We start from the raw sequence: 17,039 nt of genomic DNA, 5'->3' as shown, positions 1-17,039 counted from the left end.
ACCTTTCAACTCAAATGCCAAAATTGAAACCCCCTTCAATAATAAAATTTGGACTCAAATTTTAATAAAATTTTAATTTTTTTTTCCATAGAAATCAAATTTTTAATGTAAATTTACAACGAGCATTGCATACTTTTAGGCTTTATTGCATCCCATAACCATTCATCGTAAATGCCAAAGATTTAAAACCGTTTAAGTAAACGATTAGCCCATATAAACCATTTCTAAACATGCTGTTGACTTATTTATTACATCTCCGCTCTTGGTAATACATCTCTACGAAATTTCCCATCGTAAGCGTTTTTTTGTTTTCTCCCTCTACCATAGAGCATACTTCTAGGATTACCCCCGCTGGCAAAACAGTTAACTGCTTAAACTGTACCATCATCATTGAATTTATGAATCATTCATTTACAACAAGTGGTTTGGAAATACCTCATTGCCCAGCCCATCCATCCATTCAATGAAGTCCACTTCCCGTTAAGCTATAAAATAACTCGATGCGCTTACACACTGATGATGATCTTCGATTGAAAGAATTCGAGTTTCGGTTTTGTGTCATAAATTTTTATTCTTTCCTCAAAAAAAAAAAAAAAGAAAATCTCAAAGATTTTAAAGCCATAAAAAATGAGAACACCTTAGAGCATAATAAATTTTATGATCTTCCTGGATTTCAGTGTTCAGCAGACTTTTGGTATCCTCCCGAGTGTTTCTTTGTGCTTAAGAATGCTCTCCTCCCACTTCCCCTTTGAATGCGTGCGCACATCCTCAAAGTTAGAGAGAGAGAGAGAGACACGTCCAGGTGATCGTAAATAAGCCAACAATTTGACCATAATGTATTTGTGGCCAAAACTAATAGCAAAGCCATAAGTTAACTAAACAAAGCAACATCAACGGCTGCAACTGAAACAGCAAGAGCTGTTTTAGCACTAAAGCGGTTGCAACCTGTGTGCATGGGCGTAGGGAGAAAAATTTCTTGGGAAAGCTGAAAATGTTTGCCAAATATAATTTGGGAATTATCAAAAACTTCGTTGGTATCCTTCGAAAATTTATACTCAAAGTGCTTTTATCGATAATTGCAATACATCTAACATTTTTGAAAAAGAATATACAATTTGCTTTTATCGTATATGTTAGAATTTACTACTTAGCGATAATTTTCTCAAAATGTTCCATTAATCGTTCATTCTTTTCCCTACGATAATTTCGCGAAGTTATCGCGAAAACTCATCAAAATATACTATTTATTAAGAATTTTATCGAAATTTGGAATTTATCGAACTTCACATTGTAGTTCGTCGGACATTTTCAGGTTTATCGTTAATTAATTTTTAGTTAATAATTAAAAAAAAATAATATGTGAATTTGATGAAATTTCTTGTAATATCGATATTTTTCAAATTTCGTTTTGTTGAAAAATTTACCATTTATCGATAATTTTATCAAAATGTTCTTCTAACGGCCATTGTCTATGGAAGAGAATTTGGCAAAATTTTCAAGTCATCCAAAATTTCATCAATATTTACAATACATCTAAAAATTCATTTAAATTTTCTTTTAATCGAAAATTTTCGTTAAAATTTGGCAACTATCGAAAATTTTCTTTCATGTTCGATGAAATGTTTATTCAATCCTTCAATCACTAATACTAGCAATTTATTAAACATTTTTTTAATGAAAAAAACATTAAAAATTTTCTGTAATATCAATAATTTTTTAAGTTTAAATCTACAATTAACTATTTATCGATAATTCTTCCAAACTCTTCTATTAACGGTTATTCTGTATTAAAGATAATTTGGCATAATTTTTCATTCACCTGAAATTTAATCAAAATCCATATTTTTAACAAAATTTACTGTAAATCGAAAATTTCGATGAAATTTTATAATTATCGAAAATTTTGTCGATGTTAGTTGAAATTTTTATACAATCCTTCTTTCATCGAAACCAGCAATTTATTATGCATTTTTAATGAAATGAAAAGACTTTCTTTTAAAATTTCATTAAATATCGATAATTTTTTCAAAATTGCATTCAAGCAAAAAAATTCAATTGGTACATATCGATAATGTTTGCAAAATTATTTCTTTAGCAAAAGTTGCATTAACAGAGCATTTTAGGTAGTTTTTAATTGTTTTGAAGTGTTTTTCAAAATTGTCGTTTTATCGACAGTTATCGAAACAATTTAGAAAAACGTGCTTTATCGATAACTCTAACCAAATTTGCCGTTAAATGTAACCAAATTTGGTAAATATCGATAAAGTTTCGAAAAATATTTTTATATCAAAATTTGCGTAGTTATCGAAATTATTCAAAAAAATACAACATGGAATAGTTTAACATAAGCTACCATTTATCGATTTTTTTGATATGAGACGTTTACTGATTTTGTTTGAAAACTTTTTGTTTATATAGGTTAGGTTTAAGTGGCAGTCTGCCATTAGAATCACTTAGACGTTTTCGTTCATTGTCATACCACAGGAACAGAAGAAGGAAGAAGCCTTCTAGTTCCTATCGTTGAACCATGCAGATTGCTTTAAAAAGCCCAATAACTTGCGAATGTTCACATCCGCTAAATCAGACAGGTTCTCAAAGAAATGAGAACCTAATGTGGAACTCCTTCCGACTGCTAGTGCGGGACACACACACAGAAGGTGTTCTATAGTCTCTTCTTCTTCGATGTCCTCACAGCTTCTGCAAAAGTCGATGCTGGCAACCTTCAGTCTGTCAGCATGTTTTCTGATTAGACAGTGACCTGTCATGACGGACACAATGACTGAGACGTCTGTTGTAGCCAATGACAGCAAAGCGGTAGACCTCTTCAAGTCTAGATTAGGCCACATAGTTTTGGAATGCTCACAGCCCCATCTTTGTGACCATCTATAATTCGTTGTCCTTTGGGACAGGTCCTGAAAACTTAGCTTACATGTCGCTAGAGGCATACTAGGTTCCAGTAACACTGGAGTGTGTAGGGTAGTTCCTAGTCTCGCAAGCTCGTCTGCTTTACAATTCCCTTGGATAGCTCTGTCGCCTGGCACGCAGAACAAGTGAATTTTGAACTGTTCAGCTATCTTGTTAAGAGATCTGCGACAGTCGAAGGAGGTTTTTATGTTCAGAAATACGTTCTCCAGGGATTTAAAGACTGCCTGGCTGTCTGAGAAAATATTAATGCCAATCGTCGTAATGACATTATATCTTAGCTATTCCACCACTTCCTTAATTGCTAGGATCTCCGCTTGATACACACTGCAGTGGTCGGGTAACCTTTGCGATATGACCACTTCAAGATCTTTAGAGTACATCCCATAGCTCACCTGGTCTTTTAGTTCGCAACTATCCATATAGCAGTCTATGAACTTCTGTTACCAGGGATATCGTAGTTCTAATCGGTTCTACCAGCAATAGTGGTACAGTACTTTTTATCAAAAAGCGGTTCTTTTAGGGTGTAATCCACACTGCCTGGATATTGCATCAAGGATTGCACAGTGTCCGTAGCCGCCACATGACCAATGGGAAAGCTCTCTTAGTCTCATGGCAGTGGTCGCAGCAATTTTTCTGGCCACAATGTCCAGAGGCATAAGATGTAGCATTGAATTCCGTGCATCAGATGGTGTCATCCTCAATGCGGCTGTGATGCACAAACAAGTCATCCTTTGGATCCGGTTACGGCTTTCAGAACCCTCGTACACGTTCGTGCTATCTGACTTAAATGTGTCATAAATATTCCAAATATTTATTTACAGTTAAAAACCGAAAAGCTTTGATTGTGTTAGACTCGTTAGAATCCAGGGATCGAAAATTTTTCTTTTGTATTTTTCACATAACTATGGCACAAAAATAAGCACCTGCTGAAAATTTCATACAAATCGGTGGAAGTTTTTTTTTTTCAGGTCTGAAAGGTTTTAAGTATTGAGCAGTAGGTGGACTTTAGAAGTGCCGTCCACCAGACCACAACACCATATAGCATAATAGGTCTGATAACTGCAGTATATAGCCAAAGCATGACACGTGGTCTAAACCCCCAACTTTTGCCAAAGGCTCTCTTGCAGGTGTATAAGGCAAGAGTTGCCTTTCTTGTCCTTTCCAAAATGCTGGATTAGAAGTTCAATATCCTGTTCAGCAAAACACCCAGGTATTTTGCGCTTTTTGTAAATGGAATATTATTTTCTCCGAAGAGGACAGGTGCCACTCTTGGCAACTTGTATCTCCTGCTGAAAAGAGCTACTTTTTTTTCTATAAAAATTAACAATATTTGCTGCTATGTAAAATTTTGGAGTGTTTTGGGAGTGGTCCCCCTTACACTTGGTCCGACCATTGGACTTCAGATACGTTCTCTAATTTTCAATACCTTTTATTTGAGTCCCATATTGTCGTGATTGGTCTATATATATATTTAGTAGTTATTGGGGGTGGGGCGTCCCCCCTAGGTACCCCACCGAAAGTTGGATATAAAATTTTTGTTTTTTGGATTACTATAAGAAAGCATACAAAATTTCGCTTAAATCGCAACATCCATCACCGAGATCTGGCGTTTTTGAAAATTGCGTTAAGGGGGAGGGTCCGCCCCCCCTTCAGATAACCAAAAATTTAGTAATTTCACCACGGGATCAATATGCACCATCTGTGCACATTTTAAGAAGAATCGGTACAGCCGTTTTTGAGTCCATAGACAAACAAACCGACAAGCAAACACAGATTGATTTTTATACATAAGAAGATAGTCGTAATGTGCTTTAAATTTAATCGCAATAAAATACTGTTCCTAAATTTTTTCATAATTGGGGTACATTGTTGTTTAAAACAAAACTTAATCTGGCTATTTTCTTCTTATTCCATTTTGTTTTTTAACTTGGGGGTCTAGGCCCTCTATCTCTCTTTTTATACGCCAATGTCCCTTGCAAACAACCTGTTTGTTTGAATCACCTCATTGCCAAGGTGCAAAATGAAATTTGTGGGCCTACACACACACACGCACACTTTTCCCAAACGCTGTGTATGCACCAGTTCTAAAGCCTGCTTTGAATGATGGGCCCGTTGTGGCTATGGCATCATCATTGCCATCATCATCGGCACCAGCTACCAGTTGGAAGTGCAGTTTAACTACCACTATATTAACGATATCGCACAGTATTATTTCTAATCACATTAAACGTTTGTACCCAACCACTACCTAGTTTTAGCCATCGTCAATGTCCTCTTTATAGGCCATATTATGGTCATCATCATGAGTATGGCGAAGAGAAAAAAAATGCATTCTTCATAATGAATACAACAATCATCATCATATAAGTGATGCTCATTATTTGACACTGAAAAAAGAAGTGGGCCCACAATTTAAGATTTTTTTCTTATTCGAAGGATTTTAGCAATGAAAATGAGCGAAAGAACTAAAACTTAAAAAAAAGATGCTATCTTTAAATTGAATTTCGTATTTACTAACGAACATGAGCATCCGTTTCAAAATGTAATCGCTGATTGATTCTCATTTTACTTCAAAGATGACTGTCCACATATTATTTTTTGAAAAATTCTTTTTTTAGAATCTTAACTTAAAAAAATAAAACATTTCTATTTCTAAGACTATTTTGCTTTTTTTACTACAGTTCACTGTTATCTTATCCCAAGGTAAAATTCCTTACTTTTAACGATATTTTGAATTTCATTTAAGATTTTTGTCTTTAATACCAAGACGCAAAGTTCAGGATTTATGAAACCTACCATTTACAATTAAACATCATTAATATAAAGGAAAATATTTTTCACCAATGAGGATGTTCCCTTAAACAGTTTTTCATCTTTAAATTAAGTTTGCTAATCTCTGGCTCGAATCTTTAAAGTTAGGAAAAATTTCTTTTCAGTGTAGTCCTTTTGTATTTTGTTGTAGTTTGCTTTTACTTACCTATATGGTGAGTTTATACACAAATCACGGCACTCATCAATGCTGCCAACATCCTGATATACTGAATCGACCGTTTTCAATATTCTGCCCGACAAACGCTTGAACTCGCATAATTTATTTGGTTCTTCGGCGCAATTGTTCTCCAGATAATCGATGCCATCTTGGCTTTGGAATGCACTTGTGCCTGCCAACGTAATGCGATCCATTTCAGACAATTCACAAATATTTGTAGCACGATAATAATTTGCCGATCTGCAAAGAAAAAAAAAGGAAAGAAGTGGGAAAAGTTGGCATTAAAATGTGAAGGAATTTTCTCTAGTTTGATTATAAATTATGCTGAAATATTTGGTTTAAATTTTAGTATGGTTGGAAAAGGATTGCCGCTGCAGAAGGCAATGATTTCGAGACATTTTTGTTAAAAAAATCTACCCCTTTCATTAAGATTTAAGATTTTTTGTAATAAAATATAAAAATATAGTTGACGATCTATTGGGTCAGACTTCGTATCCAGTCTACACATTTGCCGATGACAGTAGTCTGTGTCATTCATATTCATTCGACAATAGGTCGAGTCCACAAGAAATCGTGGACAGAAGGCGCTTTGTGGAAGAGACGCTCTCCCAGGATTTGTTGGCCATTTCCGAGTGGGGTAGAATGAACAGAGAAGACTTTAACGCACAGAAGGCGCAGTGATGTTTCTTGTCTCACAAGCGATTCACTGACCCACTTCAATCGTCGATAGCTATCAATGGTAGAGATATTGAACAATCAGATGCTCTTGATGTTCTGGGCATGAAGATACAATCTGATGTATGTTGATCAAAACACGTATTCGAAGTGTCGAAAGAAGCATTTGAGTGTTTGGGCTTTCTTAAACGGTGCATGAAATATTTCACCTCTTCTGATCTTCTCAATGTCTATACTACTTACATCAGGCTGAGTATGGAATACAACTCTCATATATGGGCAGGAGCTTAAAAATCATCCGGAGAGCGATGGTGTTGATTGGGGACAGAAGGGTATCCCACTCGATTGCTTCTCTTGAACATTGTCGGAATGTGGATAGCGTTGTATTGCTCTATCGTTATTTTCATGGCGTGTGTTCCAGGGATATTCGTCTTCTTATCTCTGATGGAGGTAACCCCTGGAGGCCATCGTAGCGCCGAGGTTAGCATGTCCGCCTATGACGCTGAAAGCCATGACGTGTGTTCCAGGGATATTCGTCCTCTTATCCCTGATGGAGGTAACCCCTGGAGGCCATCGTAGCGCCGAGGTTAGCATGTCCGCCTATGACGCTGAACGCCCGGGTTCGAATCCTGGCGAGACCATCAGAAAAAATGTTCACCTGTGGTTTTCTCCTCCTAATGCTGGCGACATTTGTGAGGTACTATGCCATGTAAAACTTCTCTCCAAAGAGGTGTCGCACTGCGGCTCGCCGTTCGGACTCGGCTATAAAAAGGAGGCCCCTTATCATTGAGCTTAAACTTGAATCGGACTGCACTCATTGATATGTGAGAAGTTTGCCCCTGTTCCTTAGTGGAATGTTCATGGGCAAAATTTGCAATCCCTAAAGTTAGGATGTTCACCAGGAATACAAGACTTGGCAGGAACTCACACCCGTTTGTAATTGTCCACCACCGTCCATCGAACCATACACTACCGACAAAAATTCATTTTTCGCCCGAACCATTCGTATGTGGAATCGACTTCCGGCTAATGTCTTTCCCACCGACATTGACGTTCAGAAGTTTAAGACGAATATCCATAAACACTACTCCCTCTTTCCCCCCTCCAACCCTTAACTTTCCTAATTGCCAACGCAATGCACTGCATATATAGGGGACATCCCCTGCATGTTGGTTACGTGAAAAAAAAATATATTTTTATACCCTCCACCATAGGATGGGGGTATATTAATTTCGTCATTCTGTTTGTAACTCCTCGAAATATTCGTCGACCCCATAAAATATATAAAATCATAATCGACATGTCATTTTAAGTCGATCTAGCCATGTCCGTCCGTCCGTCCGTCTGTCTATCGAAATCTGTACTTAATTTTTTTTATTAAAATTTTGGTAATTTTTCTTTTCCCTTCTGTAATGTCTTCTCATTGAAGTTCAAACCTTGCTTGCTTCTATGGCACGCTTGCCCGCTTTTATCTAAATATAGAGCATCCATCCACCGTCCCAATTAATCTTATCAAAAATCTAAATGACTCAATTTTAAACTTCTCGCCAGAACGTGTTGCGATTTTTCCCATTAAAATAAAATAAATCATTGCCATGGCCATGGTCTAAAATTAATTAAATTCATCATTCGGGCTGTTTTATATTAAGGACAAAATAAAGTTTTAAAAAATGCATATACATTTGAGGTCTATCACACAGCCCTAATTACCAGTTTGGAAATCCTGTTTTTCATAGTTTTTTTCTCATTGGTTGTTGCATACTAAAGTGCCACTCATCATAATTGCCAATTTAATTTTAAATAAAATGCAGTGATACGTGTTCGCAGCATTGTAAAGTTTGCGGTGCGCATCCTTTGTTTTACTCTTGATACCAACTGACGTTTTGCCCCCAAGAGATAAAAAGGCACAAGGTCATCGAGATGTGTTTGATTGTGAACAATGGGAGATTTTGAAATGTCATGGGTGTTTTTAAGTGTAGAAGTTGTAATAGCAATAGCAAAATGCATGGCCTTAAAATTTAATTTTTAGATAAACTTTTTGAAAATATTGCTTAGAAAAAATTTCTTCGAAACATTTGCTTAAAAAATAATTTAAAAATTTTTACAAAATTTTGTCAATTTGCTAAAAAAATTTGTCTTAATGAAAAATTTCTTAGAAATTTTGGTTTTTGGAAAAATTTCTTTAGGGAAAATTTCTTGAAATTTTGTCTTTAGGAAAATTTTTTAAAATTTTGTCTTTAGGAAAAATTTCTTAAAATTTTGTCTTTAGGAAAAATTTCTTAAAATTTTGTCTTTAGGAAAAATTTTTTAAAATTTTGTCTTTAGGAAAAATTTCTTAAAATTTTGTCTTTAGGAAAAATTTCTTAAAACTTTGTCTTTAGGGAAAATTTCTTAAAATTTTGTCTTTAGGGAAAATTTCTTAAAATTTTGTCTTTAGGAAAAATGTTTTGAAGTTTTGTCTTTAGGAAAAATTTCTTAAAATTTTGTCTTTAGGGAAAATTTCTTGAAATTTTGTCTTTAGGTAAAATTTTTTCAAATTTTGTCTTCACGAAAGGTTTCTTGAAATTTTGTCTTTAGGTAAAATTTTTTATAATTTTGTGTTTATGAAAAATTTCTTAAAATTTTGTCTTTTGGTAAACTGTTTTGAAATTATATCTTTAGGGAAAATTCTTGAAATTTTGTCTTTACCGAAAATTTCTTGAAATTTTTTCTTTAGGGAAAATTACTTAAAATTTTGTCTTTACGAAAAATTTCTTAAAATTTTGTCATTAGGAAAAATTTTTTGAAATTTTGTCTTTAGGAAATTCCTTGAAATGTAGGGAAAATTTCTTGAAATTTAGGTAACATTTTTTGAAATTTAGGGAAAATTTCTTGAAATTTAGGGAAATTTTCTTGAAATTTTTTCTTTAGGGAGATTTTTTTAAAATTTGTCTTTGGGTAAAATTTCTTAAAATTCTGTCTTTAGGGAAAGTTTCTTGAAATTTTGTCTTTAGGGAAAATTTCTTGAAATTTTGTCTTTAGGGAAATTTTTCGTGAAATTTTGTCTTTAGGGAAAATTATTGTTGGAAGTTATGTTAGTTTGTAAAGATGGTGCGAATATCAATCCTCCCATACATAGGCATGCTGTTTGTATTTGAGCAGTTCGCTGGATGTCCTACTCTTTATCATGGTGTCCACAATAGGTTCCATAATTTTGAGTAGAAAGAACGTAAGGCTTTTAGGTCTGTAGGCCTTTGGTGTCGTATAACTTGCCTTGTCGGGCTTGGGTATAAGTACCACCCTTGACTTCTGCAGGCTTTCGGAGTAAATGCAAGTCTGCTTCCTTCTGTAGTAACGCCAGAAATATTCCATCAGGTCCGGGAAACTTAAATGGTTCGAAACTCCTCAAGGCTTCCTTGACCATAAATCCTATTATGAAAAGCCTTTAATCAACCTCATTATTCCAAGATTCCGGTGTCTTCGTGAGTCCCGTCGTATCCTGTGGAAAATGGGTTTTTATCAAAAGCCTCAACATGTCCTCCGTTGTCACTGCTCTCTACTAAAGTTTCTGTGTGGACATGAGTTTTTGAGAGAAACTTTTTCATCTTGTCGGCGTCATTACCGCTATCCACCTGTTCGCAGAAAAGCTTCCAGGAGGGATGTTTTGCCGCTCTGGTAATTTTATTGTATTCATATACATGCTCTTCTAAAAAGTTTGCGGTCCCCTTTCCCAATATTGGGGATCTCTCCGGTCATCCAGGGTTTTTCTTGGGCTGATTTCCTTTCCTGGAAAGGACAACTATCTTCGAAATTTTATTTTTGAAATTTTTTTTTTTGAAATTATGCTTTTAAGTGAAAATTTTGTTCTACTAGAACATTTAATGGTTTTATAGTGTCTTCAAGAAAAATTTCTCGCAAAATTCTGTCTTTAGAGGAAATTTTCTGAATATTTGATCCTTAAGAAAATTTGATAAAGAAATTCTTGGTAATTTTGTCTTAAGAAAAACCATTCACCCACTGTCCCAAATTGCTACGAGCATTAACCTTCGCTTTCATAATCCTAGTCTAGAGTACGATTTTTCAAAATAAATATAAATTATGGCTCTATAAACGTGTTGGCACTTGAGGTGTGCTGAAAACTATAAAATATCCTTCAGCTTCATATGTGGGCATAGTTTCTGCGCATGTGCAACTGTGTTGTGGTGTTGATTTATGTTGTTCTTTAAGGGAAATAGATCATCGAACGTCTGAAATACTATAAACAGAGCTTACAATTGTACGGTTTCTTTTTTTCACAATCCGAACTATTATGTGATTTGTTGTAAGTCTTTGTTTTCGTTTTGGTTTTTTTAGAGGAAATATTTTTTTATTTCCAGGCTTAAGGCTAAATTTTATTGACCACTACTAAAATATATGGTAGACTTGCGAATACTTTAGAAAGGGAGTGTTTTGCAGTGTTATGTTTTCATTACATGCAACATTGTTGCCTTAAAATCATGATAAGGCCCTTTTTGGCTTCACCATATCAAATGATGAGAAATGTGTTTTTCCTTTGGGTTGTGACTGTAATTGGAGGTGTGCCGCTTAGACATGGTAGTTGACCATTGAAATTGATAATTTATTGACTGTAAAGTGAAATCAAAGAAACAATTCATTGAATATAAAACAAAGGCAATGCCACATTGTTTTCTCGATTGACTAAAGGATAAGGATAATGGGGATGAGTTAAACAGGGGATATTTCTTTCTAACTCATAAAGAATTTTTTTACTGCAAATTTATTTTACACCCTTTGGGGAATTTTATTTAATATTTGTATATTTTTTGTATTTATTTTAATTATTTTTTGTTTATTTTAATTATTTTTTATTTATTTAAATTTTTTTATTTATTTTAAGAGTCTGGTTAGAATAATTAAAAAGTATTGCCTATTTATAGGCGTCCGCTGAATTCGATTTGACCATTAAGTTACTCTTGCAGTCGTCTTGCAATTCTTGAAAGAACGGTTTATTTGGGAGCTACTTCAGGCTGTTGACCGATTCAGACCAAAGTTGATAAAGATGTTCGAAGTCTTAGCAGAACACCCCCTTTAAGTGCTCTTGAAATACTCAAAAAGTTAAATCTTGGGAGAGGAATCGGTCATGCTATAGACCGATTCCTTTCATACTCGACATACATAGTAGAAGTCACAATAGAAGGCTACACGGAAAAATTTAGCCAAATCAGTTAAAAACTGTGAACAAGTTCAGCTCAAAATTACAATTTCTAAATGCTCAGAGACGACCAGACAACTCAGAGACGAAGAGACAGACGATCAAACGGACGGACTCGACTATATCGAATTATAATGTTAAGATGTTCAAGCATATGTATACTTTGAAGGGTCTCATATTAATATTTCAAAGAAATACAAACGAGATGAAGAATTTCGTATACCCTCTTCCATACTATTATGCAAGGTATAATAATAAATCCCTCCTATAGGTGTCTACTGATATTTCTTCCAGTAATTTGTTTAATTTCAATTCATTTAACATTTTTTGTTTAATATATCCCCCCTTAGGCAAACGTTTTTTATCTTTTTTTTTAATTTCTGTAAAGCCTATCCCATGCAGTTTCTTATTAATTAAAAAATTATTGCCTACTTATAGGCGTCCACTATAAGCCTCTAGTTTTAAATTTAATTATATTACCCTCCTCATAGCAACTGCCCATGAATTTGATTATTTGTGATGTAAAATAAGTTCAGCTTTTAACCACATCATTGAAGTCAGTATCTTGGATTTTCATGTAGGCGTTTGCAGGTTTTTTTTTGCTTGGGCTTCCTTTTGAGCATGCTTTAAGTGTCGCTAGTTGCCCAAAATACCATTTTCCTGAGTAGTAAAGTGGTTTAGCTATAGCATAGCAGAAACACAAAAAAAACTTGAACATTATTTGGCATGCAACATCATGCGATAAAATCAAAAGTTTCTTAAAACAGCAATTCTGAAGAATTTTTTTTCGCTTGGTATTTGGTTGAACATCATCGCCAAACGAGACCACACAGAAGCGTTCAATAAGATAAGCAATGCGAGGGTGTTGTAATAAATGAGGTGAATGCATTCAAAAGGAATATTTTGAAAAGAAATCTGGCTAAATTTGGGTGTATAGCCAAAAGTTGTGAAGAGGAGAGCAGAGGGAGCCCACCGTTGCGCAGAGGTTATACTTCAGCGAATTCGGGCAATAAATACGGCTTGTATGGGCTATGACAATAAACCAAGAGATCGGTGTATATGACAGCTATATCCAACAATGGCCTGATCTAGACTATACTTGGCATGGTCTACGAGAGGTTCAATATACCTCACTGCTTCAAATTTCAGATGCGAAGTTTATAAGGCTAAAATTTTAAATGCGAAGTTTATAAGGCTAAGACTCTAAATCGGGAGATCGGTTCATATGGGGCTATATTAAGATGTAGAACGATTTGTACGACACAGATGTCAGGGATTATAACACCACTCACTGTGCCAAATATCAGCAAAATCGGTTAATAGATGCGGTTCGTATGGACCTAGGACCTTTAAACGGGAGATCGGTATATATGACAGCTATATCCAGCAATGGTCCAATCTGGATTATACTTGGTATGGTCTTCGAGAGGTGTAATACATTGCACTGTTTAAAATTTCTGCAAAATCGGGCAATAAATCCGACTTTCATGTGCCTAAGACCTAAAATCGGGAGATCGGTCTATGTAGGGGCTATATTAAGATATAGAACGATTTGGATCATATACGCCATGTATGTCGGGTATCATAACACCACTCACTATGCCATTTTTCAGCTAAATCGGTTAATAAATGCGGTTTGTATGGACCTAACCTTAAATCTGGTGATCGGTGTATATGACAGCTATATACAACAATGGTCCGATCTAGACTATAGTTGGCACGGTCAACGATAGGTCCAATACATTTCACTGTTTCAAATTCCAGTAAAATTGGGTAATAAATTTCATGTGCCTAAATCGGGAGATCGGTCCATATGGGGGCTATATTAAGAAATAGAATGATTTGGACCATATGCGGCACGGATGCCGGGGATCATAATTCACTATGCCATATTTCAGCGGAATCGGGTAATAAATGCAATTTGTATGGCTTTAAATCGGGAGAACGGCGTATATGACAGTTATATCCAACAATGGTTCAATCTGGACTATACTTGGCACGGTCACCGAGCAGTCCAATATATCTCACTGTTTAAAATTTCAGCAAAATCGGCTAAAAAATGCGACTTTTGTGGGCCTAAGAGCTCAAATCGGGAATCGGTCTATAAGGGGCTATATTAAGATATAGAACGATTTGGATCATATATCCAATAAATCTCACTGCTTTAAATTTCAGCGAAAACGGTTAAAAAATGGTCTATATGGGGGCTATATAAAAATATAGGCCGATTTTGCCCTTTTTCGGCAGGTATGTCGTAGATTTTAGCACCACACGCTGTGCCAAATTTCAGCTTAGTCGCTTGCATGGACCTAAGACCTTAAATCGGAAGATCGGTATATATGATAGCTGCATACAACTATGATCCGATCTGGACTATAATTGGTACGGCCAGTCATAGGTCCAATATATCTCACTGTTTAAAATTTCAGCGACAACGGGTAATAAATGCGACTTTTTTGGGCCTAAGATCTAATATCGGGAGATGGGTCTATACGGGGCCTATATTAAGAAATGGACCGATTTGGACCATATATGGCACGGATATAAGATATGAGATAACAATACTATTTCTACCACTTCTATTACTCCTACTATTTCTACCACTTTTACTACTTCTACTGTTTCTTCTACTTCTATTTTTTCTATTACTTTTACTATTTCTACTGCTTTTACAACTTCGATCCTTCCATTACTTCTACTTATTTTACTACTTCTTTTTTTTCTACTATTTCTTTTTCTCGTATTACTTCTACCACTTCTACTATTTCTACTATTTCTACTACTTCTATTACATCTACTACTTCTATTACTTCTACTTTTATTTCTACTACTTCTATAACTTCTACTTCTTCAATTGCTTCCACTATTACTACTATTTCTACTACTTCAACCAATTTCACTATTTTTACCACTTCTACTACTTCTACAATTTCTATTACTTTTACTATTTCTACTACTTCTACTTCTGAAACTTTTCACAGATAATTTTTTTTTACCATAGGCAGGTTAAGTTCGAAGATTGCCTATATCGGACTATATTTTGATATTTTCCCATATAAACAGATTAGCCGTGTACTGCCATTGAACCATATTTGGCTACATCTGTCACTCATACCGATCTTTAGTTTTACTTTTTATACTTCTACTACTTGTTCTTCTTCTACTAATAATACAACTTCCACTTCTACTTCTACTACTTCTTTATTTCTAATATTTCTACTACTTTCACTATTTCTACCACTTCTAGCACTTCTATTACTTCTACTATTTCTACTACTTCTACCACTTCTGCTACTTTTACTACTTATAATACTTCTACTGCTTCCACTACTTTCATTACTTTTAGTACTTCTACCTCTTCTTCTACATTTATTCTAATTATATCCTTATTCTACTTCTATCTCTACTTTCATCACACGTCTGATTCTTTTTTTATCCTTTTCCCAGCTTTCTAAAAATATTTCTTTGCCTTTGTAAACTCCTCGGAATCTTCTAAACTGTAATCCCGTTTAAGACCATTCCACACCTCCTACCATTATTTGAATGTTCTAGTTTTAAGTTGTAATATGCGAAAGATATTCAAAAGATTGCCTAAGCTCTGTTTGACAGTTAGTGACTAGCTGAGTAGCTGTTATTGGTTTCATTTCATATGGAATGACAAGAAAATAACACAGAAATAGTTAAGACCAATAGGACAGACGTAAAGAGTTGAACAGAGTTTGGAATCAATTGGAATGGACCAGCTTAGTTTTGATTACCCAAAAAGCGCAGCCGCGATGGCGCAATGGCAACGATGGTCACAGAAAATATCATTTTACCCCCATCAACATTGTCGTCATTGTGCTGACGATGATGAGGATGATGATGGCGATCTGCAGCGTTATTTTGCAGCCATGGTTTGGCCACCAAAAGACACCTTTTGGCGGCTAGCTGTTAACGCAAGTGGCCAGAAAACAAGAACTGTAACAGCCCAGAACAGAATCGATGGAGCTGTGGAAGAAAAAGAAAATTGACAATATTTTGCTCGGTTTTTTCTTAGTTTTGCCCATTGAATTTTTGCTGTTATTTCTTTTGTTTTTAATTGACAGAAATAAATGTTATTGACAATCTTTGCTTGGCATAAAAATCCTCTATTTAAGGCGTTTGTGCTGTGTGTTTTTTTTTTGTGGTTGTGTGTTTTGCAGTTGTCATGATGTTGCAGCATTGATAGGCATATTTTCCTTCATGCTGCATGCTGTTGCTGCTCCTTGAATCGCGTTTCGCATTTCTTTATCGCCATCTTCATTGGCATTTGGTGTTGTTGGTCATGCCACCAAATGGATGTTGGCCACATTTGAAATGTTCCATGAAGCGCAAAAAACGGAGCAAAATAACAGCTTACAAAAAAGTTGGAAAAAAATCTACAGCTATGAAACCCAACATCATAGCAAAACAAATTTGGTTCATTTTATGTACAAGGACGTTAAGAACCGTTTTCCTAAAGTTTTTTTTTCTTCGCTTGCCTTTTTTTCCTATTTCTGCTGATGATTTGGACGCCTTTTGCTTGTTTAGGGAAATATACTGTACTCGGACTTCCATTGAATCTGAATCGTTTTGGTTTCCTAGTCCTATTGACTTGTAGTCTCTCTTTTTTTTTTGTTTGGAGTAGTTTGCTTTTAGATACTAAAGCTGATTATGTTTATGGCTTATGGGGTTTGGTGCAATGAAAATCTCAGTTAGAAATTGAGCCTTGATGATGTTTGCATTGATTAGCCCATGTTGCAATTGCAGTGATATGAAGTGCCCCTAAGAAAGCTCTTACCTGCTCTGTTAGGAGTCGCAATATTTTTGGTATTGTTGTTAAAATATTGAACGACATATTGGGCAATTGAGCATTTTAGCAGTTTTTCTATAGACAGAGAGAGAGAGAGAGAGACCATGACCATGATATTTTCCCATGATTGATGGCTAAGCAATTGTAGTTGACATTAGGCAATCATTTTGGTATGCTTTAGCTACTTAGACATGCTAGTCTTGGTTTCTATTTTAGGTTAATCAGTTAGTGATCTGAGGTTGTTCTTTAGAATTTTGTGATAGTAAAATTTTGTGTAATTGAAAAGAAGTTGGATTGCCTTTTTTTGCATTTCTAAAATGGAAAATCAATTTTTCTGCAAGACCTCATTATGTGCATTATGAATAAGTGGTTGGCTATGAAAAAGGAGTGCCACATTTTTTTCTATTTGGAATGTATTTAAATTAGCTTAGATTTTTACTCGTTAC

General features: G+C 35.1%; 2 protein-coding genes across 5 annotated transcripts in view; one reads left to right on the top strand and one right to left on the bottom strand.

Annotated features, from left to right (window-relative positions):
* The window catches only part of LOC106093040 (autophagy-related protein 16), a 552,907-nt gene that overhangs the window by 55,489 nt on the left and 480,379 nt on the right, over window positions 1–17,039 (top strand). The gene's annotated exons all lie outside the window — the stretch shown is intronic.
* The window catches only part of LOC106091383 (uncharacterized), a 152,402-nt gene that overhangs the window by 15,105 nt on the left and 120,258 nt on the right, over window positions 1–17,039 (bottom strand). The window contains exon 5 of the mRNA XM_059363191.1: window positions 5,903–6,154. Within this exon, the coding sequence (XP_059219174.1) occupies window positions 5,903–6,154 (252 nt within the window). The remainder of the gene's footprint in view (window positions 1–5,902; window positions 6,155–17,039) is intronic.

The sequence above is a fragment of the Stomoxys calcitrans genome, chromosome 2 (genome assembly GCF_963082655.1).
Source record: "Stomoxys calcitrans chromosome 2, idStoCalc2.1, whole genome shotgun sequence".
Lineage (NCBI taxonomy): Eukaryota > Metazoa > Arthropoda > Insecta > Diptera > Muscidae > Stomoxys > Stomoxys calcitrans.
Note: the sequence above shows the minus strand (reverse complement) of the source record. Positions and strands in the feature narration are given on the sequence as shown.